This window comes from Streptopelia decaocto (assembly GCF_964273445.1).
Source record: "Streptopelia decaocto genome assembly, chromosome: 8".
Classification (NCBI taxonomy): domain Eukaryota; kingdom Metazoa; phylum Chordata; class Aves; order Columbiformes; family Columbidae; genus Streptopelia; species Streptopelia decaocto.
Genome location: NC_138662.1, coordinates 20918045 through 20942135, shown reverse-complemented (window position 1 = coordinate 20942135; position 24091 = coordinate 20918045). Strand labels below are relative to the sequence as shown.

At 45.4% G+C, this 24091-nt stretch overlaps 1 protein-coding gene across 2 annotated transcripts; it reads right to left on the bottom strand.

Moving 5' to 3' along the window:
* Positions 1–48: 48 nt before the first annotated feature.
* On the bottom strand, positions 49–22499 carry TASOR (transcription activation suppressor). Of its 2 annotated transcripts, none has more exons than XM_082060468.1 (23): positions 21898–22438; positions 16181–16326; positions 15323–15415; positions 14570–14642; positions 13641–13732; positions 13125–13283; positions 12574–12701; positions 11881–11912; positions 11134–11239; positions 10592–10695; positions 10378–10481; positions 10066–10138; positions 9847–9921; positions 7708–8412; positions 6928–7364; positions 5540–5684; positions 4216–5147; positions 3462–3584; positions 3042–3201; positions 2323–2431; positions 1988–2166; positions 1750–1905; positions 49–1127 (listed from the first exon to the last, which is right to left on the bottom strand). In XM_082060468.1, the coding sequence occupies exons 1-23, from the start codon at positions 22277–22279 to the stop codon at positions 607–609; spliced, it is 5034 nt and encodes a 1677-aa protein (XP_081916594.1). In that variant the 5' UTR covers positions 22280–22438; the 3' UTR covers positions 49–606. The 2 variants fall into 2 exon arrangements, with proteins under 2 accessions (XP_081916594.1, XP_081916595.1); XM_082060469.1 differs by having other exon boundaries at positions 1102–1385; positions 21898–22499.
* Between the last annotated feature and the right edge of the window lie 1592 nt (positions 22500–24091).

Here is a 24091-nt window from a genome sequence, read left to right as displayed (position 1 = left end):
CAGTAAAGTTGTGCTTTGCAAACAATACAAAAACCACAGACAATGCGATGTCTTTGCAAGTCCCTTGTGCACCAAGAGCTGAGTTTATTGTTTGTCATGGAACTGCACCATTGGAAACTCCAACTGAGGTATTTAGCCAAAATCCAGCAGTCATTGAAATAACTACACTGCCTCAGGGCCATGTAAAAACATTTGTACAAAACTCGTGTCAAATAAATACAGAAGTTTTGATATTTATGTAAAGAAAAGTGATTTGGATACTCTTACAGTTAAAAAAAAAAAACCTCGTTGTTTCACAGATTTTAGGCAAACATTCGGTTTTACATTAAAACAGACCCAGGTACAGGTCAAATACAAATGTAGAAACTTAAAAGTGCCAACAAACAAGGTAATTCAAGTACAGTAAATGTTAAAAAATATATATCTTTATTTCAACTTTCAGATGCTTTCAACAGGTACAGGCCATCAGGATTTAAATAAGACAAGAAAACGTTTGAGATAAAGGACAAGAAACTTTTTGTTCTGGATTAAAATAGAAACTGTTAACAATCTGCCAGTTTAGAAACAGGAAAGTCCAGAGCAACTTCGAAAAAGAAACCTCGGAGTTTATTTCTGGTTGGAGCGTGGCCCGGGAGGGTCGCACTGGGCGCCCGCGCTCCGGCCGTAGGCCGACAGGAAGCAGCTGCCCCCGTCCTGGGCCTGCGCGGCGGCCGAAGTTCGGTACGTGGTGCCCAGGAACGTCTGGTGGGTGAGGACGCTGAAGTGGCTGAAGCGATGGGACATGTTCAGCTGGCTGCTGTAGGCCTGGAAGTTACTGAAGGGAGTTTGTTCAACCGAGATGGGTTTTTCTCCTTCAGCAGAGCACGTTGTAGAAACCGCAGTAATTGGGTGTATTTCTTTCACGTCCATTTTAGTGGTTTCCATCGAGGCGACTTGTGCGTCAGGAGGTGACCCTGTCACCGCCGAGCCGCGTTCTTTGGGCTCTGCTCCGCGGGAGCCCTTGGCCTCTGGCTGCAAAGCTTCCCCGTGAGGCTCGGAGGCATCATTGCAGATTTCTATTTGTGCTGTTTCATCCCCTGAATCCAGCGACATGTCCTCCTCATCCTTTTCATCACTTTCTACAAGAACTACATTAAAAAAGAGAGAAAGTCCTATTCTATTGAAATACAAACTCTGGTTAGAAAAGCCGTACGCTACTCACAGAGTTACGCTTCAGGTCTGCAAGTCCAATATCACTTAAGTCTTGGTCTTCTGTTCACTTACTCAACATGCACACTTAACCCTCTGTGTGTGTCCAGTTACTCCGATGCTAAAAGCTTCTGCTCGTGTTTAGTGTGGGAAATCCCAACTCCCAGCATCCAAAGGGGTTAATGTCAAAACAGCATCTAAAGTTGTACAGCAGGTGAGGATTTGATCAGACAACTCAAGCAGCACAATTACTGACATCTCAGTCCTTGCGTTCCCATTTTAACAAGCTAGCATTAATTTATTCTCTTCCTGAGAACAGATGGTTATATCACTTGGCACACATCTAACTTGCGTGAATACCTAGAATTCTGCATTTAAGATCTCCTTCTGTGCTCCAGCCCAGCTGCTTTTCCCCCATCATTTAAAGAAAAGAAAGAGCAGCTTGAGAGTTGGGGTTTCCGTGCCACCTGCAGTGTCGGCTACAGGAGGAAAGGCCGTTTCAGGGACCTCCACCCCACACAGCTCATTAGCTAACGAGCCTAGAAGCGTGTTCACTATTACCTGATCCTCTCGGGTGAGCCTGGCCCGCAGGAGGGTTCTCTTCAGTCACCGAGTTGTGATACCCAATGAGGCTTTTGAAATTTTCCATAAAGTCATCAACAGTAGCAACCACTATCCCATTATCAACATAACTTGAAAGTGTTTTGAGATTCTTTTCTAAATACATAAAGGGAGATTTTGTATTAATATTTAGCACCTGTTCTCAAAAGAGAAAAGCACACGTGAGCTTGGGGGGTACCTGTTAAGAAGACGACGTGTCTCTGTTGTATGTTCTGTGCCTGGAGCCGGATCAGACAGTCTAATTCTGGAGCGTTTCGAGTCTGCGAATCACAGTTGTGGTACGAGAGAATCTCAACCAAGTGCTGCTTCTGGTAGGTGCTGAGGAGGCTCAGCAGGTTCAGCGCGTTCGTGTTCATCCTGGCGCGGGAAAAAAGACCCTTCGAATATTTAGACTGAGCTTAAATCAGGTAAGTCAAGATACAAACATAAGACTGAGTTCTACTTCACTGGGTTTTGAAGATGATATTAAAGCTGAGGTGTTGGAACGGCTGGTATTGGAAAAACACAACTTACCTGCCCAGCTCCTTCAGTTTCTTGTGTATTTTGCAGTGGACTTTCCACTGCCACTTCCCATCCGGGGTACTGAGACCCTCCAAAAACTTCAGCAGCTCCTTTAGTTTATCTGTTGTGGAGATACTGAAGTTAGATTGCGTGGCACACAGACTGAAAACACCACGTCGGTGTCCAGATAAAGCTGCTTTCCATTTTCAAAGTCCAGTTACAGTGAGGAACAGGAGCCTGGTGCTTCAGGTTCTGTTCCTAGCGGATCAGCCAACAATATTCCAAAACGGAGTCACTTTTGTGTAGGTCAGATGCCCGACAGTGGTATCTGCTTATGTAAAAGCTGAATTCAGACATACATGGTCTGTCTTGCTAAAATATCTATTTAAAAAACTGGTAACTTTGTTAACTATTCCGTTTCAAATAAAGAGAAAGTGAACAAGTCCAGGTTTTCTAGCGTATTGGTGGATTGAGCAGTAAGGAACAAAAGGTTCCAAATACACAACTACACAACCCAAACTTGGAAAGCCAGGACCTCCAAGTTCACACGTTCCCCAGAAACACGTTCTCTGGAAAGGCCACTGAGATACGAAAGTGCCTGAATTAGCTGAAGCTCTCAGCAAACCTCACCAGAACGGCAAGAGGTGACCCTTCCCCGCGCTGAGCGCGGCATCTCGCTCGCACTAAAACATTCGCCTTTCCGGGTGTGTGTGGGGAAGTTTCACACTGACCTGTGGTGAGCGACTCTGGATTCAGGACGGATTCATCCGACACAACGAAACCACCAGACACAAACAGTTCGTTGTACGTGTGGTTTTTCACGTCGTCCAGGCTGTCGACGCCGGCGAAGCTGACACACGAAAGCCTCTTCAAAGTCACTAAGCCGGGTATCTGTTTAAAAATGTTACAAATCAGAGATGTACACCCAAGATCATGCAACAAAAAAAGTAACTACAGAACTTTCCTACTTACTAATACCAAATATCACGCTTCAAAACACACTTTCAAATTATTATTTCTCTTGCTTTGGGAGGTGCTTTTTTCCAGAACATTCCCCTTGTGCTGGGGAAGAACGTGGCTCTGCAGGAGCTCGGCTCCCCGCGTGCTACCGAGGGCTTTAGTTACAGACGCGCTGATGTGAAATGAAATACCTTGTGGATGAGGTTGGCGATGTCTTCGTTCTGGATGATGATCAGCAGTTTGTCCAAAGCCGCTCTCCTCTGCAGGAACTGCTCTGGATGGCACTCGGTGTTCCCCAACTTCGTCAGATATTCCTGACACCACACAAAGAGAAGATGGGGAAGAAAACGTGACTAAGTATTTCAGCCCAAACAAACCCTGCACAGCGACCACGTCCGATCAGAAGGGTGGGGGCAGCACCAGAAAGCGGCTGTTTGAGCACGCGGGTCACTTACAGCACCGCACATCAACAGCCAACTCACGGGCTACCAAAACCGCACAAGTTTTTATTATTTCACTTTCATCTTACACATTTAAATACAGAAGAACAGTAACCCCCCAAAGCCACCTGTACTATTAACTAGAGAAGGTAAAAAAACCCCCAAACTCACACACATCAACTTGTCACATACTCTAAATAGGTGAGCTATCCCATTTTTCCCTGTTATATTCATTCCGTAAGTCACCCCCCGGGTGGATCTTCAGAAAGAGCTGAACTACAGCCTGTTCTTGCCAACTATAAGCAAAACACTGATGTAGAAACTGAATATAAGCCAGACTACCTGCAAAGCTGCAACGCTGGGACAGGGCAGCTGCTTTCACAAGTCACCCTTTTCTGAAGCGAATTTTAGACCACCTGCTGTTTGCAAGGTCAGTTTGACACCTTCCGATTTGAAAAGCGATCTGTTATAACAGCATAGAGAGGCTGAACTGGAACATACTTACCTTAATTTCTTTGCAGAGAACACTTTCCTCCTCTTCATGAATATAAAATTTCACCGTGTTTTTCTGTACATCTTTAATAATTTTGACCAAACTGTTAAATACTTCAGGTTTTATCTGGCTTATGAGATCAGAAAAGGCCGGTTGGGTTGGAAGGTTTGCGTTCTCTGGGGATTTGTGAGTCTTTTCTGGCGGCTCGGTCAGGTCGGCGCTGGCGGAGCTCTGATCGGGCGTCACCGCGTCCTCCATTCTGACATCCGCCGGAGCCGCGTGCTCCTCCGCCGCGGGCGCGCTCGACGAGCGCCGCTCATTCAGCCCCGGGTCCTGTGCCGCGGTGTGACCCAGCGGCTCTGCCAGCGCCTCGGCCCTCCCCGCGGGCACCGCGCCGGGCGGCGGGTTCAGCGCCGCGCTCGCCGCGTCTGCCGATTCGGGACTGGAGTAAAGTGTTGGACTCGGCCTGATGCACGACGACGACAAAATAACACTGTTCAGCTTTTCGCTCAGTGTCTCTATGTATTCTTGGACAGAAACATCTGATGCCTGTAAACACATGTATTCCGAAAGTCTCGTGATCCTCTCTCGGGCGGAGAAGACCGGTGTGGACACACCACTGACATACGCAATATTCTTTTGCTGCAAAATTTCTTGGATCTTTCTTGCAAAGAGATTATATTCTTCTAATAGTGTCGTCTCTATGATTGCACTAATGGAATGCTTAGCCGTAAAAGGGTGATCTGTTAGCCCACACTGCTCTTCAAGATTCTCCACTTGTCCTGTGTCAAGTCCATCTTCCACTGTCCCCTTTTGTGTGTCTGAAAATGGAGAGTACGGAAACTGATAATCAGAACTTCTCTGTCGATTCACTACCCTGGGGTCATTAGGACAGGCGTCCTTTGGCGGTAAATACACCGGTGGTTCTTCTGGTGATTTCAGACCTATATAGGAAGAGTTCATCATCATCACCATCTTGCGTTTGAAAAGTCATACACAACTCATACACTAAAACCTCCAAAACATGGTTATAAAACAGAGTTACAGTTGTAATCAACTAAAATTGAAAGACTCAAGTGTTACTGTCTGCTGGTACATGAGCACAAGAAATGTAATGGCAGAACAATACAAAGTTTGGTCAAAAAGCAGAACACAAATAATCCAGCACATTTCTGTGTTAATCAACTGTCATAAACAACCACACAGGCTGGATACAAGCAGGTGTACCAACATGGGACCCAAGGAGGGGATCTATGAACATACAAACCTACATACAAATCTATGAACATGTTTTCATTCGCCGTTGGAAGCAACACAAGAGTTAGACCCACCTTACCTGTAATTGGAATAAGTTTCCAGTGCATTCCACCTTCTCCTACGTTATTGGAGTTGGAATGTTGCCGGCGATAACCGTGTTCGACCGGTGTGCTGGGACAGGGGCTGTAGTCTTCAAAACTACTCACACTTCCAGTGCTTGCTTCCTAAAAGACAGTCACAATTCTCAGCTCAGAACTTTTGGTAGCTATCAAGCCTTTAGGTGCCAAACAGCCGGCAGTAAGAACACACCCGAGTTCAGCAGCACACGGGCGGTTTGGCCACCAAGTCAAACCTGGAAATATAGACAAGAGGTGCTTATGGACGGCGTTTACCTGTGTGCTCCTCCCTGCGAGCCGTGTCTGCCTATGGCCCGTCAGTGAGCAGGGCAGCTCAGAGCACGGGGCTGGCGGGGCAGGGAGGGAGGGAGGCAAAGGGGGGGCAAAAATGTGGAGAAGTGTCCACTCGGCCTTTTCCAGGCTGTTGTCTGGAGAGCTGGCTGAAGCCATGAGCTGTTGGCATTACTGAGCAACTGCCTGCTATTAGTATCATATTAAGCCCTTGAACAATCCAATTTCATCTCGCATTCCAGATGGGTAGAAGCAAAACAGCACGGAGATTACACGTAGGACAAACTCTTTCCCGCTTCATGACTCTGAAACGGGGCTTTGTGTAGAAGTATCGATACCAGAGCTCCCAGAACAACCAGTATGTTGTACAGTCATTAACAGCCTGTCCTGCAACCACCGCCAAGAGCGCAGACGTAAGAGCAGCTCCTGCCTGCCAACCTACCCCGGGAAGAGCAGCAGCCGGGCAGCGACTGCGATGGGGATCCATCCAACCTCTCCTTCCTGTGTCTCAGGTTCAGCAAACCTCGATACCCCGAAGGAGGAGGAGGACGGAGGGCAGCACGCGAGCTGCGACAGGACCTCTCTCCTTATTCCATGCAGCAGCTTCGCAGGTTGCTAAAAACCCCACTGCCATGAGCAAGGGGAGAGCCAGAGCAGAGTCTTTGTTCTGCGAGCGCCAGCAGACAAACACACGTGCACGGCGCTGGGCCCAGCAAACGGGAAAAAACAGCCTCAGCAACAAAAGGACTCAAGTTTTGCCGTCTGTTGCTGGAGGGGCTGCATGACATGCACGGTAAAGCCAGCAAGGAAGACCGACCACGGCTGCTTTCCAGCTTCCGGCTATTCTTAATTATAATTTGATTACAAAAAGGGTAAAGAACCAGGAACGCACATCTCACAGTTAAGAAAATCTCCATATACAGTTCTACCAAACAGAAAAGCTTTTTCACAGAAAAGTTAGTGCTTAGTTATGCTCACCTAGGAAAAATAAGAGCATTTTTTTCATTCAGTCCCATTTTTATCCATTATCAGCACCCACCCACGTGGCAGTTTCACTCACTTTCAAGCGCAGCGCGTGTTCCAGACCCGCTTCGTTAGTGGGAAGCCGCAGATCGACATCCACGGGGTAGGGCAGGCACATGGCGTCCAGCAGCACGGGGCTCTGCGGGTCCCTAAAGGCCACGTTCTCAGCCTGAGCAGTGCTGGGCAGCTCATGATCATCTATGTCCTGTGCTGGAATGGATTCATATTCATATTTTTGCCTCATATCCTCTTCAATTTCATCAGTGCTTAATCCTAAAGCTTGGTTTACAGACCGTGCCAACGACGAATCCAAGTGTCCCGCACTAGCCAGTGTTTCCAACAGCAGTTTAATGAGGCCGTGCGGGTCGGTCACAGCAGGGTCGGCCACGTCCTGCTGCCTCAGGTCGGTATCGTGGCCACCGAGACCAGCGTTAAGTGAGAACACAGAGTGTGGCGAGTCCGAGGTTCTGCCCCCTTAGAGTAGGGGGAGCAAGGAAAAAGTCATCTGTTAATGAGGTTTAAAATAAAAGGCAAAACCAGATCCCCCAAAACACATCCACATACCCGCAGTCTGACTCTTTAGCATCAATTCCTACAGCACACAAACATTTCTGACATTTTCCTTTGTCCTACTACACGTCACTGGCTATTTCAAAACTTAATTCTACTCATGCTTGAAAGTTTAATCCTCCCCTTCAATCCAAATGTATCAGGTATTATACAGGGTATCCACAGTTCACAAAACACATCCCATCTCTAAAGATGAAGTGTGCTTTGAATGACAATGTTGAAAGAGGAAGGCTAAAGACTTTCTTACCTTCATACTGACAACCGCTGTCTGAAGATTCACTCATTCTTAAGTATTTCCGTAAATGTTCGGACTGTTTATCCAGCTTCCTTTTCAGGCCACTTTTACTTCTAACGTCTTCAGAATCAGAATCTCCGCCTGCGTTTTTTTTCCTGCACTGGATTAAGTTGATAAGTTCTTTGAGCCTCTCGGGATCGTAATCTCCAAAGTGACAACATTTTTGCTTGGCAGCAGCGGCTTCGTATTTTGCACGGATTCTCCTCCCGCTCTTCGTGTTGGCAAAACCAGAGTCTCCTTCTGGGGCCTCATAATCTGAGATGGGTCTGAACTGCTGCAGTTTCCGATTCCCCTCCATCAGCTCCTTAGCTCTGGAAACAGGCAGCTGATAGGCCTCACAACCAAAAATATAGTTCGGCAAGCAGCTGTCAATATGAGATTTATTTTTTGGAGCAGCATAAAGAAATGTTTTGTCATCCAACCGTGACTGATACTGATGTAATACAAATTCTCTATATCTTCCAGAGCCAAAACAGCATCTTTTCAAATACTCATTGATATACTTTTCCACAACAGCATTGAAATCTGCAGTAGTGTCTTTACGAGACTGGATTAAAGCAAAATGTAGAGACTGAATGAACTTTGTGAGTTCTGGAAGGATTTCCTCATTTTCGGAGGTTGAATTTTTCTGTGTTCTAAAGGGAACACTTTTTTGTGCTGCCATAGGAGAGAACGGAATTCACCATTAAAATCAAATCATAAAGCTATAGATAAACGATGACTAGTTAGCAATAATCAGTATGATACATATTTGGTGAAACACAGTTTGAAATGACTGCAGAGAAGTAACGCAAAAGCCAGGAAGTAATTTTTTGGTGAAGTAACCGGTTTTGGAGCCCACTTAAAATTTTGTCAGCCTGCTCCCAGTCATGATGAACTGCTCGTTTTCACCATTTTGTGGTGACCTGTATCTAGACACGCGGATCATCTCCCATCAAGCACTGACCGACCCCTCCAGGAGGCGGCTCCCGAGGTTTCCGGAGCAGCAGCCGGAGCAGGGGACGCATTTGCTGCAGCCCCGCTCAGTGCTGCTCGCTGGGCCCTCACACGATGACCCAGCTCAGTTACCCAGCAGAAACCTACACAGTTTGTTTCCATTCCTTGGCAAAACAATACAAGTCACTAAATCAAAGAGATGCCGCAGGAGCATGTGCCACGAGCAGGATTTCCCTGTCCTGGGAAACCATTAGATCCGTTCACCACACCCCTGAAGCAACCACTCAAGGAAGCTCCAAGTTATACGCTTTTTTATTGTATTGATTGATTCACACCCTTCCCCCCTTCCAATCGCAGGCTGAAACTCTTCTCCATTCAGCTGTTTATGCCCCCATGACTGACTTCGAGTCTGACGGAACCTGGAGCTCACACGTCTTTGAAATGTCACAGCAGCAAGAACTGGAGTATTTCTGCAGAACTCTAATGTCATCTTAGATCATATCTCCTCTTAATCTATAACTGATGGAATTTTCCCAATTGTTACTTTAATAAGAAAAACATAAGAGAGAAGAATCTAGGAAGCCACCACCACTTAGGACAAGAGCCTCTCTGTCCCAATGCAACGCCTGGAAAGAGCCACGTTTTGCCAATAACACTTGAACTCGAAGCGGCCCCAAAAGGGTGGAATTTGGCTGCATCCTGCTGCTGCTTACTGCAAATCTCTGCTGTAAAACATTAACTCTGAAGTCTCATCCCAAAGCATTAAAGATCTACTGAAACCAAGTCCTTTCTGTCTTTTATTACCTGGTTGTATCAATATGTGCTTTGGTCATTTATTCTTAATTTATCCTTAATGTTTTGATGGTTAAAGAAAGCCCTCCAGCCTCTGAAGTTATTAATAATGCACAGATCTTGGAATACTGATGCTTAGTTCTACTACAATATACGATCAAGAAATCTTTTATTTTCTCAAACGAACCTAAAATATGTAGTGTGACAGTTACAGTTACTTTAGTGAAGAAATAAACACCTTGAACACCATCACCACAACCGATGCAAACTGTTATTCCTAGTTTACAAGCACAGGTGATAACACTACGAAATCTTTATATAAATAACCACATACACACCACTCTCCACAGTGAGTGAACTTACTCGAGCTCCGTATACCTCTAGGTTCCGGAAACAGAAACAAGGCATGGAGCATGCGGGACGGTCCGGTCTGGTGGTCTAGAACACAAGAAAATAAATAACAGTTGAGAAGGAGAAGACCACGATGCCTCAAAAGACTCAAAAACCCCCTAAAACCAACCAATACCCTGCAACACCACCACCAAAACTAACACCGAGCCAACAAAGCCAGAGCATACGTACCATAAGGGGATGCCATCTGCCAAGGAGAAAGCAGGAAAAGAAAACCTCTGTCCAGAAGTGGTTTCACAAGAACCTGTTTTCAAGCAAAACAAGTATATGCAGTTAGAAACCGTACGCAGACGTTTGCGCCCTGTGAATGCTCTCACTGCCCCTGAGCTCAACGCCATCGCGGGCAGGGAAGTGCCCCAACCCAATACTTCAGAACATGCCAGCTAAGAAATCCCAGTGAGATCCCGGATCTCGTGGCACACCTCAACCACTAGTTAGTAAGTTATTTTAAAAAACAGGAACAGTTGAATATGTAGCACTCACCAGTTTCTCTTTCTCCAGTTTTTGAAGCAAACCCTCCAAGTGGCTACCGGAACGGGACTTGTCCACAACCTCATAAAGGCTGCAGTACAGGCCATTGTTCACCACTGCCACGATACAAGGGCACCAAGAGAAGGTAAGATAAAAGAAACAAAATTGTAATTCAGAAAACTTTTTAAAATTCTGAATTTTAAAGAATTAAGCTAGAACTATTTACCTTCTTTTCCTCCTACGTAAGTTTCTTTATACAACAACGCTGGTGAAATTTTCTTCTTCAATTGATCAATGCTCATGACTTTTTCAACCTCGAGCTTCTCAGGACTGGAGACAAAGGGTGGTGGGAGGGAAAGAAAAAAATAAAGGCCTCTTTTTACAGCCCATAGTCCCACCCTCACTGACCAAGTAAGAACTAGTGAATACACACTCTTTAAAATCAGTTCCTGGGACTATCTCGTGAGCTAGTGGTGTTTATCCCTGCAAAGAAGTTTGTGTCACTCCAAAGGAATGAAAAACACAACAAGCACCAAAACACCAACAAAACACCAAACCAAAGAGCTGCTGACAGAGCTGTGCAGATGAACTAAAAGCAGCTCTGCACACACGTGACTTTTAGAAGATTCTAGTTGGACATATTCACAGCATCTAGTCAATAAGTGCTTTAGATTTTCATCTGAACCTATCCAAAGTTCACCAGCCTCTCCTAGACAGAGTTTCAACACAGCAATCTTTTAAACTTATTCTTTAAATGGTAATACTCACAGCTTGCATGGAAGGAAAGAACATCCTGCAGATTTCATGGAAACGTGGCACAAAAGTTTGCCTTTATTCCAAAGATGTCCCCTCCATAATGTATAGTTAGATTTATCTAAATTAAGATAAAGAAAAACTACATGAAACCTGTTGCTAGGTGGGACTGAAGGGAAATGGCAGAATAGAGGCTGCTCCATCTCCAAAAGCAGTTTAGGGAAAGTTTCACACTAACAGCAGGCAATAATATGTTAAAAGGTGTTTTGACCTGCTCTGAGCAGAGTGAAGGAGGTTGGCGTTACCTGTGCCTGTCTAGAGCAGCACGCCCCTGGTGCCACCATCTGTGAAACATCTTCTCTCCTCACCTGACCTGTCAGCCACTTCCATGCACATAAATATTTTGCTTGAATGAGGTTCAACAGAAAAGCAACACAGAGGATCATACTATTTGAAGTCCCACTGAACAGGAGATCTGGGAGCAGAGGATAAGTTTTTATTATGCTATAAGTAGACAAGGAGGCGAAAAAGACTTGATTTTGTTGAGTTCTGCCTTGTTCTGGTAAAAGATAATGTACATTAGGGTGTCTGATTACCCAGTATCAGGAAGGGATCCCTGCAATCAGTGCGGTTCACCATAAAACTCAGGTCTACAGTCAGCCTAACTACGCTGGTTAAAGACCAATAAAACTACATGGGGAAAGGAGTCCAAAACCTTCCATGTCTAGATCATAAAAGCAATCAATTTCAGTTCATTCTTACCTGTGCTTCTATCTGTGTTGAAGCTGTTTGATCTAACAAAAAGAAAAAAGACAGGCTAACTTGGTTGAGACAGAAACTTCTGGGTACTACATTTTACATTCAGCATACTTTATCAGTCAAACAAAATAGCAACACTGGTAATTCACTCGCTAACCTCCGGCCATCACTGCTGTAGCACCTTGTGCTATTCTAGGTATCTTGATGACTATTTTTAGTGCGACACAGCTCAGCCCCCACACCTGGACGCCTTCCCATCACCACGGGTACCGCCCTGGATCTGTAACCAATGGCCCAGTTAGATATTCTCTCCACAAGCACCAAGACACCACCAGTGAAGAGTTCAGCGACAAAGCTTACACAACATCTTTTTAGAACACCAAGCAAGATGATGCTGTGAACGTATTTATGTCTGTGAATTTCCTGTTAAGCAAAAAACCCCCACTATCCATGGATTCCACGCGGGCATAATGTGAGTAGGTGACCAGAGCAGCAGAATGGCTCCTGCATGGGCCAGCCTGCTGCATCAAACCCATTTTGTGACCTCTTGCTCGCACTAGGCGTATTTATGACGCCAAGTCCCTGTGACACATCCATTATTTCAGCACTGTGCATCTAAATGCAGCCCAAGCTGCTGCCAACAGCTAAAACCTCTCTCCTGCATGCAGGCTTTCCAAACCCCATTTCCTACCTTACCTTGATGGGGGGAAGGATTTTGGTACTTGCATCATTTCATCTTTATAAGTAAATGAAACGACAGCATAAGGACAAACATGTCTTGGTCTCCGCCTTATCTCATCAAAGCCATATTCGTAAAAATAGTACTAGAAAAAGAAGTGAACACAATGTTAAGTTACAAGTCTGGTAAACTGTATTTTGCAAATATACTGACAGTCTCTGACCTTTCTTCACTGAAAGGTGTATTCTTTCACAGGAATAGTTTACAAAATATACGGTTTGTTTAGAACCCATTATGCCAAACATTAGCTGGTATATAAAACAAATTATAAGTTACTGTAATAAACCACATTCATGTTCCTTTTACCAACAGGCTATTTATTCGAAAGCTGATTCCTAAAATTAGGAAGTTTTTAAATGCTGTTCTCATATGTACTTCATAACACAATCAACTAAGGTAATTCCTTCACATTTCCCTCCCTCCTTTATCAAACATGGACAGGATGGTCACTACTTCAGAAGTTCTGTTCATAATGTTCTATAAGAAGTTAGCACACGCTCGACTCTACCTGAGTAAGTTCGTAGGCTCGATAAGCCAACAAGGAGGTTACTTTATTTGCATTCTTTGAAATGTGACACTCGTGCTTCGGTGTTGGATCCAAGGCGCTCTTTACTGTGGCCTCCATCGCTTTCATACCGATGTGGACATAGACGCTTTTCATTCTTCCCTGGAATAAAGCACAAGAACTGTAAGCAGCAGCTTTTTCCTGAAAACTGGCAAAGTGCTACAAGTATCAAAGGAAGTGAGAGCAGGGACATGAAAACAGGCCACTTATATAAAAGCCACTTAGAGAAGTACATTATTTTCCTATTTTCAATGAAAACAAGACATTTTAACCTTTTATTAAAATTTATTATGCTTTATTTAAACTCAATGCCAACATCAGATGTTAAACCTGGTAGGGTTCTATTTTCTCTGTTAGCAGATAATTGTCTAAATGTAAGTTGAATAAGTTAGGTTCAAACCACCTATTATTTTATCAGTAAGCAATATAATCCTTCAAGAATATGCAAGATAAACATACCTTTATTATTTTAAAAACAATCACATCTCCAGTTGCTCCAGCTTCTAGAGGATTAGGCTGCAACAGATCAGCATACCTGGCGACATACACACCTGAGGGGAGCGTAAAAGAAACAAACACATTATGCTGAGTGTTAAAATGTTATTGGAAGTTGATCTAGCTGACTGACTCACATCAAATCACTGTCATGAACTCAGAAAAACATCCGTTTTGTTTCAGTTGCTCTCAGTCCAAGTGTGTGTTTAACTGCTTGGATAAACCGCTCCAGAACCTTTACTGGCTAAACGAATAACAAACTGTATGTTCATATACCTTTGTTCTCCACCCCCACCCACATCTGTTCTGCTCTCCACATTCACACTGTCACCTCTCTCATGTTACCACTACAGAGGATGACAAAATGATTTCTTAATTTCCTATTTGAAAAGCTTTGCAGAAGGAACTTTGGATCTTGCACTTTCAAATTTCTTACCACCCTGTGACTCTTCCAAGTCTGGAATTTATCCGTGTTCTTCTTGGATCCGTGGATTTAAGAACTTCAGTTCTACCTACATCAACACTAAGCTGAGCTGCTGTTTCCAGGCGGTATTTCTGAATGCGCACCCATTCACACACGGATGTACAAAGAGGCGCACAGCCGTACACTGCAACGGTTCTTTAGCCTCCCAGTTCTACTGGGAAGACACGATATTTTGGTTTGACTTAAGCCAAAACGAGAACTAGGTCTTCCCTTTGGGAAAGAAATTTAAACGAAGCGTCGAAAACAGAATTAGGAAATTATGTTCTGACGACAATCTACTTTGCTAGAAACACCTACCTGGGATGCTCCTGCAATAGTTCTAGAAAAAGGACTAAAGTTTGCCCAACGGCAGCACATTATCTGCCAGCTCACCCTGAGCGACACCGGCACACACGCCAAGGATAGTTACCCATGCAAGGGTTGCCCAGAACAGCGATTTTGGAGTGGCCCACCTGCAGCCCCTTCTCGCATATGCTTTGGATCTGAAGAGAACAGACGTTTTTAAGTAAGTCAACCAGGAAAGCCAGAATAGAAACAGAACAAACAGCGAGAAACAACAATTCCAGAATTTTGACTGAGCTAAAAACACCAAGAACAACCCCCCAAAAACCCCTTACAAATGAAAAACCTAGACTAGTCTGAATGGCTATAGAAATGGTTAAACCACACAAGTATGAAGCACTTCTACAGATTTACCCAAATCTCAAACCAAACCAAACAAAAAAAGATAGATAAACTCACATCACACACCACAACAAAACACCCAAACCACCACCCACCAAAAACCAGCTGCGATGGAAACACACAACCCTTCTCTGCAATTCAGAAAAAAACCCAAACAGACCAACCCCAAATGCAAAACCAATAAAAACCCACATGCCATCCAGATAATCCATCCTTTTACTCATAAAACAGAGCCTAAAGCAGAGAAGATACCCAACAGAGACATGTAAATGGAGCACCTTAAATAGCAGGGAATAAAGGGTTTAACCTGTGAGATAATATCAGATCTCTTTCCTGTCCCTCTAAGCCTTGCAGTGCTGAATTTTGCAAAAATAACTTAAAGACTAGTATGTCACTAAGAACACCCAGGTTAAAGAAACCCCAAACTCCTAATTGAAAGAGAAGAGAAAGCATTTTATGTGCAGTTTCGTTTCCTCACCTGCGGCCGATCAACCATCAGGAACGCGTAGCTCTCCGAAAGCTCCTTTTCTAGGCGACCATCGGATTTCAGCTCCCTGCGCTTTTCTGTGAACTATCGGTGCAGAAAGTTGTTACCACAGGTAACAGATTCCTGCTGCCCCAGTCAAGTGCCAGTGTTTTAAGCTCCCACCTACGCTCACAGTTTCGAGTGCACAAAAAAGAAATATCAAAAGATATTTAGAAGACTGTACCATGCTAAAATTTGTAAGTTACGCTATAATAAAATTTCAAAACCATTATACCCATGGAACACATCATTGGCTTAACCCACCCAGAGGTTTGGTTCGTTGGCTTTTTAAGAAAGAGACACTCCTCAAACAAACCCGTCTGGTAATGTTTTGTAGCGTAACTATCCAGAAGCATCTAGCCAGATGCCGCCCGTATCATCCTTTAAATTCCAGAAATAAGCCTTTTTCTCTTTTTAGGAGACAGACCATTATCTCTTACGTTGTGCAGGTACTTTTGCAGTTGTACCTCAGTGCTGCTGGCTGGTTTTCATCAGTTGCAAAACTCCTTGGCTGTAACTGTGAACCATCGGTGTTACAGCAGCAGAAAAATAAAAACCTCCTGTTTACCTTATGGTTTCAAGATAATAACGATAGCAAAGCAATTAGGCAGGCAAGATTTTATGTCTATGCAGTGATAAACTTGCCTGAAAGACAGCTGCTTACATTTTCGGGGATCTGAGTTTGCAATTAAATAGCAAACATGTAATTAGAAAATAATCTCCAGGTCTTTGTCTCCACACTCCGAAAAACACATGAAATTTCATCTGATTTGTACCTTATTGATAAAGAGAAGGCACAAACATACTCACTTCCTTTTCCAACAGCTCACTATGGACTAAGCTGGCTCGCTTGTAATTAAAACTGGACGCGGAACTGGGCTCCAAGTAAGATGAATGCAGAATCTTCACAACGTCCTCGAACTCCCGCGAGCCCGCAGCCAGGGGCTGGAAGAGCGCTGCCGGAGACAAGAGAGCATCAGCTCCACCGCGCAGCCAAACACACCCCTAACCCTTCCAGTTCACGGACGCTTTACACAGCAAGAAAACTGCTTCATGACTCAAGAACACAAAACACCCAAAATACTTGAAAGAGACGGAACTGAGGCTAGAAAGCTGAAGTTGCCTGGAATTACAGCATCTTTAAAAAAAAATAAATGTTTCTTTATGCTTAATATTGCTCTTTAACAGTTAGTTCTCAGTTTATAAAGGAAGAACCTCAAGTCTGAATTCACCCTTTGAAAACACCTCATCTGTATTGCAAAACACTGTAATTAAACTTTCGGAACTTTAATTAAACTAATTAGCTCTTTTAATTAAGAAGTAGAAACAAATTGCTCTAATAAAGCTGAACCCCAGTTTCATAGCCTATCCTCTCTTTAGAACCATTATGTGGTTTGTTGCTTGTTTGCTTATGGTAACTAGACCAAGTGTGAATAAATTCAGAACTGTCTCCAGCCCGGTGAGCTCCTCTGGTCAGAAACCACAGCGCCTGTGCTCGTGTTCTCTGCTCTCAGCCCCTAAAACTGCTTCAAAAGCAAAGCCCTTGGTTTGTTGTACAAATTCAGCTTTGCACCACCTCCCCAGCTGCTGCAGCCGTACGTGGGGACACGAAGTGACGCAGTGACCAGGGGAGCAGCTGAGAATCTGAGCGCATGTCGAGGAAAATAATACTGCTGGGGGAACTAACATGTTGGCTACGGCAAGTGTTCTCCCCCCAGCGTAAGTTCCAAAACACTTGCTAACATCCAGTATTTTTGTGGTATTTGCAGACAGAACATCCCAACAGACAGTTCTGAGGCTGCTTTTGCTCTTTTTGTAGGAGGGCCTGTTTCCATCTACCAAAATAAGGCCCCAAACCACCACCTCCTCAAATCACTCAGAGCTACAATAGTTCGGAATGAACTACAGCCTACCATTATCCTGACAGCCAACTGAATTTAATTACATGTTTAGAGTGCATCTTCAACTCCATTAAATAATGCAGTAGTAGATTTAGATAGTCACCTTTTCCTCATTTGCAGGAAATATTTATTGCCGTAGCCTCAGTATAGAACCAATGTCCTAAAGGACACTGTGTTCTCTGCTAAAAGCTGCATCTACGCGCACACTTCCCAATGTTTCCAACGTAATACCACATGTGCAAACTGAAGTAAAGCAATGATTCCAATGCCAGCAACAATGAAGAAATGATTTAAGAGCAGAAGTTATGAAAGCGGTTAAGAAACTATTCTTATGTAACGCTCTTTTTAGTAACAACATCTACTCTTGAAATGCTGACAGTGATATGGGAGGAAAAATAACTGGATGTGAATGAAATTCTCAACTCAGTGTTACTAAGATTGAATGCACTTGTACTGGAGGGAGAACCACTTTGGAGTAAAATGTAAAAAACCCCAGGAACGATGCACGACGTCTTTGCTACTCCCCAGATCCAACTCTAGGAAGAGGTACATTACTACACCAATTAAGATCCCATAATGAATGCAAACAGTCAAGTACGTTCCCATTTGTGTTTAAATATTTTGTGCTTTGTGGAAAGTTCTGGCAAGAGAGCAGCGACAGAGCCGCCCCAGCACAGCGCGTCCCACACTGATCACACGCTCCATGACAAGCTCAAAGCCACTTCTGCGGTTCTTCCACAACCTGAGGCACCGCAGGCTCCAGGTTCTCACTGCAAACCTGAAGCATCACTACTGAGGGAGCGGCAGGGCAACGCTTTGAATTGTCATCTAAGCGTTGGTGCTAAAGGGCAGCTGTTTTCTAGAAGGTTCAGGTCACTCCAGAAGGGCCTGGACCCCACTTACCAAAACAGTTCAGAAGTAAGAAAAAAAAAAAACAACTGAAAAGTACTGAACCAGACCTTTTATAGCAGCCACCAAATCCTGTGTCCACAGGCAAGGATCAGGTTATTGAGCTCATCTCCAATCTTACTTCACCTCCAAGTCCAGCAGCATGTGCATATACATTTTCTAGGCTCACTATACAAATCTGCCATGGGGCTGCTGCAACTTTATTGGGCCCATGGAATTAAACAGTCATTAGGTCAGGACTAACTTGCAGTATCCTTGTAGCACATACAACTCACTTATTGGAGTTTTCACTGGCTCGTTCTGGAGAAGTAAAAATATTTACTGGTTTGGGTTTGTTCCTATGCAGTGTATTGTAACCCATAAGTATTTTTAGGTGGAAACTAAGATGAGGCCACACAGCACCCAGCCCAGGGCAGCCAGCGCAGCGGATCTTCAGACGCGTTAATTCCCTGGGGGTTCAGGTTTCTCTTTCACAGCTGGACGATGCTTCACCTTGAGAAAACCGCGTTTGAAATCAGTGCGTTTGGGTCGGGTTTTAAGTCACAACGTGAAGAAAAGCAAGACACAGATGTTCTCAAGGAATCCTGAACTAACTTTCAAGTGAAGCAAGTTACTTATTTTCATTAAGTTGGGAGAACACTCGTGCTCTTCACAAACAAGCGCTCCTGCTAGAAAAACTCAACCAAAAAGCAGCATTTTAAGACTTCACTTTTTAAGACTAAGACCAAAAACCTGCGGTGTTAATGGACCGTAATTTTGTTACTTGTGAGGGTTTTCAGCCCAAAATGTCATTTGTGCTCAAAAGGTCTAAGCGGTTATGAAGTTCAAGGTTGCTTGATGGAATCTGCAGGTGAAAACAGCAAATAGCAGATATGTGTCTCTGCCAAAGATACGGAATGTTACAAGACAAAAGACATGGAGAAATGAAGTGTCAAATACTGTCAAGTAGAAAATGGACAACCAAAACCTCCAAAAAAGTGCTGCTAAGACTTCCAAGGACAAACACATATATATATATATATGTATATAATCTACTCAAGAGAGCACAAGATCCTTACTAAACTGCATGTACCAAGAAAAGAGGAACTTTGAAGGCAGTTTCAAGTGGGAAAGGAGAAGCATGCACACATTAGGAAATAAATCTCACAGCCAACATTCTTAGTTTGGCTTCCTGAATTCTTCTGCTAGCAAAAAGCAAACAAAACAAAACAGGAATGCAGAAGCGAGATTCCCTTGACAACCAATTGTTTGTTTCAAGAAGTCTCTTTCTTCCAGATGCATATTTCCACATTAACAAGGTTCTTTCTGTTGACTTTCAGTCCCTTAGTCTCCAAACAGAGGTGGAAATAAACTCCGGAAAGGCTAAACGCTTTCCTTTACATTTTTGTTTTGCAGATTCAATTGCTTCACAATCAAAAATTGTTCCCAAAACATATTTTGGTGCTTAGAAAAACAAAAACAAACCACCAAGAAAATTAACCCCACGCAAAGAACGTTTTCTTGTGCAGATTTTGTATTCGTATGAAAGATCACTCTTCATAACCAAGACTGCAGGCATCTCTCGGGATGGTATGTCCAGGAATAAAAATGGAGGATTAAAAAGCAAAACAAGGACAATTCCAGCACAAGGAAGAATGGAAGAAAGATCACTCTTCATAACCAAGACTGCAGGCATCTCTCGGGATGGTATGTCCAGGAATAAAAATGGAGGATTAAAAAGCAAAACAAGGACAATTCCAGCACAAGGAAGAATGGAAGAAGGTTCCATGAGTAGTTTTACGCTGGAATTTACAATCTAGCCCAGAGAGCTCTTTTGAGAGGCGCAGATGATATTCTGATTACTCTGCAGTTTAACACGATGTGTTTGAGCGCTGGGACCACGCACGCCATACACGTGCGCAACACCAGCCGCTCAGCACACCGCTCATCTTCTAGTTTATTCCAGAACCGATATAACCGCGCCGTTTCTCAAATGCCAATTCCAACAGCGACGCGGTTGTCCTCAAAGAGCACAGTGGCGGTTTTAATGCTGGCGCACTCCACCGGTCTTGCCTACGATGTGTTCGTTAACAGCACTTGGCCCCACAGTATCACCTGGTGTAAGGCTACAACTGACAAGCAGCAACCTTAAGCAATGATAAGACTGCAAACACCACGGCCAGAATGGGCCGTTTTGAATTTCTGAAACCATAGGCCAACAGTATGGTTAAAATGTCCAAGATTTCTATAAGCTGAAACGTACAGAAAACATTAAAAAAAAAGCACACTAAGAAGTGAGTCCTTAAGAATGGGTCAAATGACCTTGACATGAACAAGTACATTCTAGAATCAGCACAAGAACGGCTTCCCCTTCTGCTCGAGAAGCTGCAGAAGCCTGATGTTTGAACTACACATTCCAAAGCTTTTTACACAGTGTAGGAGATGGTTCTGCGTAAGCAAATGATGAATTAGATGAACCGAAAAGGTATTTTGCAGGTTTCCACTCCCACTGGAACCAAATGCTAGAGAGGAACTTCAAATGCCTGTGGGTACGTACTAACCATTTCTGAACATATTCATGTGTCACCACGCCTGGGTCTGACACATGGCAATGCAAGAGGTACCATGTTTTATCCAGACATTTTTCTGTCAGATGAATAATAAGAAACCTTTTTTCCTCCAAATCATCCCCATCCTTTTTACAATGAATCTTTGCCAGACTTGTATTCCCCCTTGGGGGGTGGCAATGGGAAAGAAAAGGAAGAAAACAGGGACATTACTGCCAAAAATTGAAGGAGGGAAAGACTGGATAATGAAATAAACCTACCTTCATCTCTTGCTTATAGAAGAAAGCATGTCAAGAAGTTAGATGTGAGACTCCTCTGAAGAACTAGAAACCTACATGAACAGGTATTTCTGTGATACGGACTAAGCTACTGATCGCATGTCGCAAAAGATCAAGAACTGAGGTAAGTTTCAGGGAGATCAGACATGTCTTCAACGCCACTTAACAAAACCAAAGACAAGCAGAAGCCAATGGAGTCTCACAAAAAGAAACACCACAGGCCTTTAGAGGAAGAGTCACTTGAAAACCAAAACAAACCCTGGGCACTTGGAAGAGAAGGCTGCCAGGGCGACGCACGTGAGCGGGATGCTGCTTCCTTCTGCAAGGCAAGGAGCTCTCGCTAGATAAGAACAGTCTTCTGCGTCTCATCGATGAAGGACGACTGTGTCCAGTGTGCGCCAGCCCGCCTGCCCAGGATCACTCCCTCTCCCGCACAGCAGACGTTGGGGGAAGAGAAAAGCGAGTGATCATCTCTGCACGTCCACGTTGCACAGAACCATCTTCTCTCCGTGTGATGGCGTCTCCAGCAGCTGAGCCAGGATCAGCGCTCCAGCCCGCCCTGACTGAATCCAGCTTTTCCATCCTTCTAAAGCAACGCTCTGAAATTCAAGCCAAGTTTCACTTTAGGGTTGTTTTCTGGTTTTGGTTTTTTCCTTCTCCTTGTGACAAAATGGAAACGAAAAAAGGAGGGCAAGGGAAAGGAAAGAATGTAAAAGCCTCCCTGGCCCTCCAAGCCTGGTCCCCAGCAGCCTCGCCAGCCTGGGCAGCGCCACAGGCTCCTCCGCACCCGCGGGGCTCCGCATGCAGCTGTGCGAGGAGCATAAAGAGCCTGCCTAACGAACCAGATGAAGAGGGGAGCGAGGGAGAGAAAGGAGGGAAAGGGAAGGAACAACCTTTCTTTTCTCTGCTCTTCCTGGGGATCTGAAAGTTCCTCCCAACAGCCAGGTCTTCTGGGGGCTTTGGGAGGGGGGGAGGCCCCCCGGACACACCGCTGGGCGGCCGCGGCCGCTGCTGTTGCTCATGTGCCGCCGAGGTGCTGCTCCTGCGCTGGCTGCTGCTGGGGACGCTGAGGTGTGTGGGGCCCGTGTCCCCCGCAGCAGCCGCCGCCGCCAGCAGCGCGTCCCCGGCGCTCTGGGCGCGGCCGCCATTTTGTGCGCTGTCCTGAGCGGCCCGCGCTCTGCGGCTCTCCCCGCCGGGGCCCGCGCCGCTCTGCTCCGGCCGTTGATGCTGTTCCGGCTCCATCTCGGCACCGCCGGGGATCGCGGCATCCGCCATTCACTGCCACCGCCGAGGAGCGGGCTCGAGAGCGCTCGCCTGCTTTTCCTCCCGCACCGCCCTGCCCCTTCCCCACCGCCGCTATTGCTCCCCCTGCATCCGCCGGCTTCACGGCAGCCCCGCCGCCCCCTCCCCGCTCCCTAACATGGCGGCGGCGCACACAGGCAGGGGGCGGGGCCGGGGCCAACGGCTCAGCCAATCCGCGCGCGGCGCAGCTGATCGATGGAGGCGCCGGCAACGCCTCAAGGGCGCGGCTGCGAGCGCGCGGCGGCCGCTGCGCCGCGTTTAAAATGGTGGCGGGTGCGCCGCGCGAGGCCCCGGGCGGCAGCGGCTCCTCGGGCGGGAGAGGCCGCTCGCTCCTTCCCTCCCTCCCTCGCCCCTTCCCTCCCTCCCTCGCTCCTTCCCTCCCTCCCTCGCTCCTTCCCTCCCTCCCTCCCTCACCCACCGGCCGCGTGGCCGAGGAGAAGCGGCAGCCCCGCTGTAGCAAAGCGAGATGTGCGGTTCCAGCCACCTGGATGATAAAGAAGATCACACAATCCCAGGATGTCAGGGGTTGGAAGGGCCCTGGGAAGCTCATCCAGTGCAATCCCCCCATGGAGCAGGAACACCCAGCTGAGGTTACACAGGAAGGTGTCCAGGCGGGTTGGAATGTCTGCACAGAAGGAGACTCCACAACCCCCTGGGCAGCCTGGGCCAGGCTCTGACACCCTCACCACGAACAAGTTTCTTCTCAAATTTAAGTGGAAGCTCCCGTGTTCCAGTTTGCACCCATTGCCCCTTGTCCTGTCCCTGGTTGTCACCAGAAGAGCCTGGCTCCATCCTGACAACACCATGAGTGAGTCACCCCTCAGTCTCCTCTCCTCCAATACTAACATGACCATCTGGACAGTCAAAGAAATAATACTAATATAATTAGATCGCAGCAAAATATAAAGGGCCTTGGACACGTTGCACTGAAGTATGTTTCTCATAATTGTAAAGAGTCTCATGAGAATGGTATCTCAGGCCGGGGAACCATCCCCAAGTGCATGGGACGTGTGAACGTCCTTGGGCCTGGGCTGTGAATGAGTGGGAACGTAACTGAAACACACACAACATCAGTGTGGTGTGTTTGTAATAACAATTATTGGAAAAAACATCTGACGTAACATCTTAAGTCCAGGCCCATATCTGTAAATCCTATGAACTAATAAAGAATCCTATGGCTAATAAAGAATCCTATGGCTAATAAAGAAGGCCTTGGCCTGGCTCAGTGAATACTGGAAAATACATTAGAGCGTGTGCTTAAAATGGCTTAAGATGTGCTCAATAACGAGAAATACAAGCGCATATATAACAAATACAAGTCTCGCTTATTTACCAAACAACATAAAAAGCTTACCTCATTTTCCACTTGCTTTTAAAACATTGTTTGCAATTGTACAAAATAGGTATTAATTAACATACACCTGGGAAAGGTAATCACAAAAATTACTAAATACTACTTAATGAATGATGTAACACTTCTGGATCACTGCACCGCTATGAATCTGCATCCTGATAGATTAAAAACTTGGTAGCAAGAATCCCAGTTCACAAAACAAAGGTTCAGCGAAGAATCGCCAGAGGAAGAGATGAGTTGAATGCTCTGAAAAACAAAACAAAAGAACAACATTATTAAATCAGTCACCTCGTGGTCTTCCTGGTTTCCGTGGCTCCTGACCTCGCTGAGCGCTCAGCCGCGCTCCCTGGCTGCACCCGCTGGTTTCTCACCCAAGCACAAAGCAGCTGCTGATCCCCTTGATTCTGAAATCAGATGATATTTAATACATT

Bases quoted from the DNA above. Each gene is read 5' to 3' on its own strand.
- TASOR (XM_082060468.1), bottom strand. From the start codon at position 22,279: ATGGCGGATGCCGCGATCCCCGGCGGTGCCGAGATGGAGCCGGAACAG. The intron at 3,585-4,215 runs GTAAGTATGTTC...GTGTGGTGTCAG, and splicing joins TTCTCTGCAAAGAAATTAAG to GAATATCTGACGAAGTTGGG. The intron at 1,128-1,749 runs GTAATAGTGAAC...TTTTTAATGTAG, and splicing joins GGCTCACCCGAGAGGATCAG to TTCTTGTAGAAAGTGATGAA.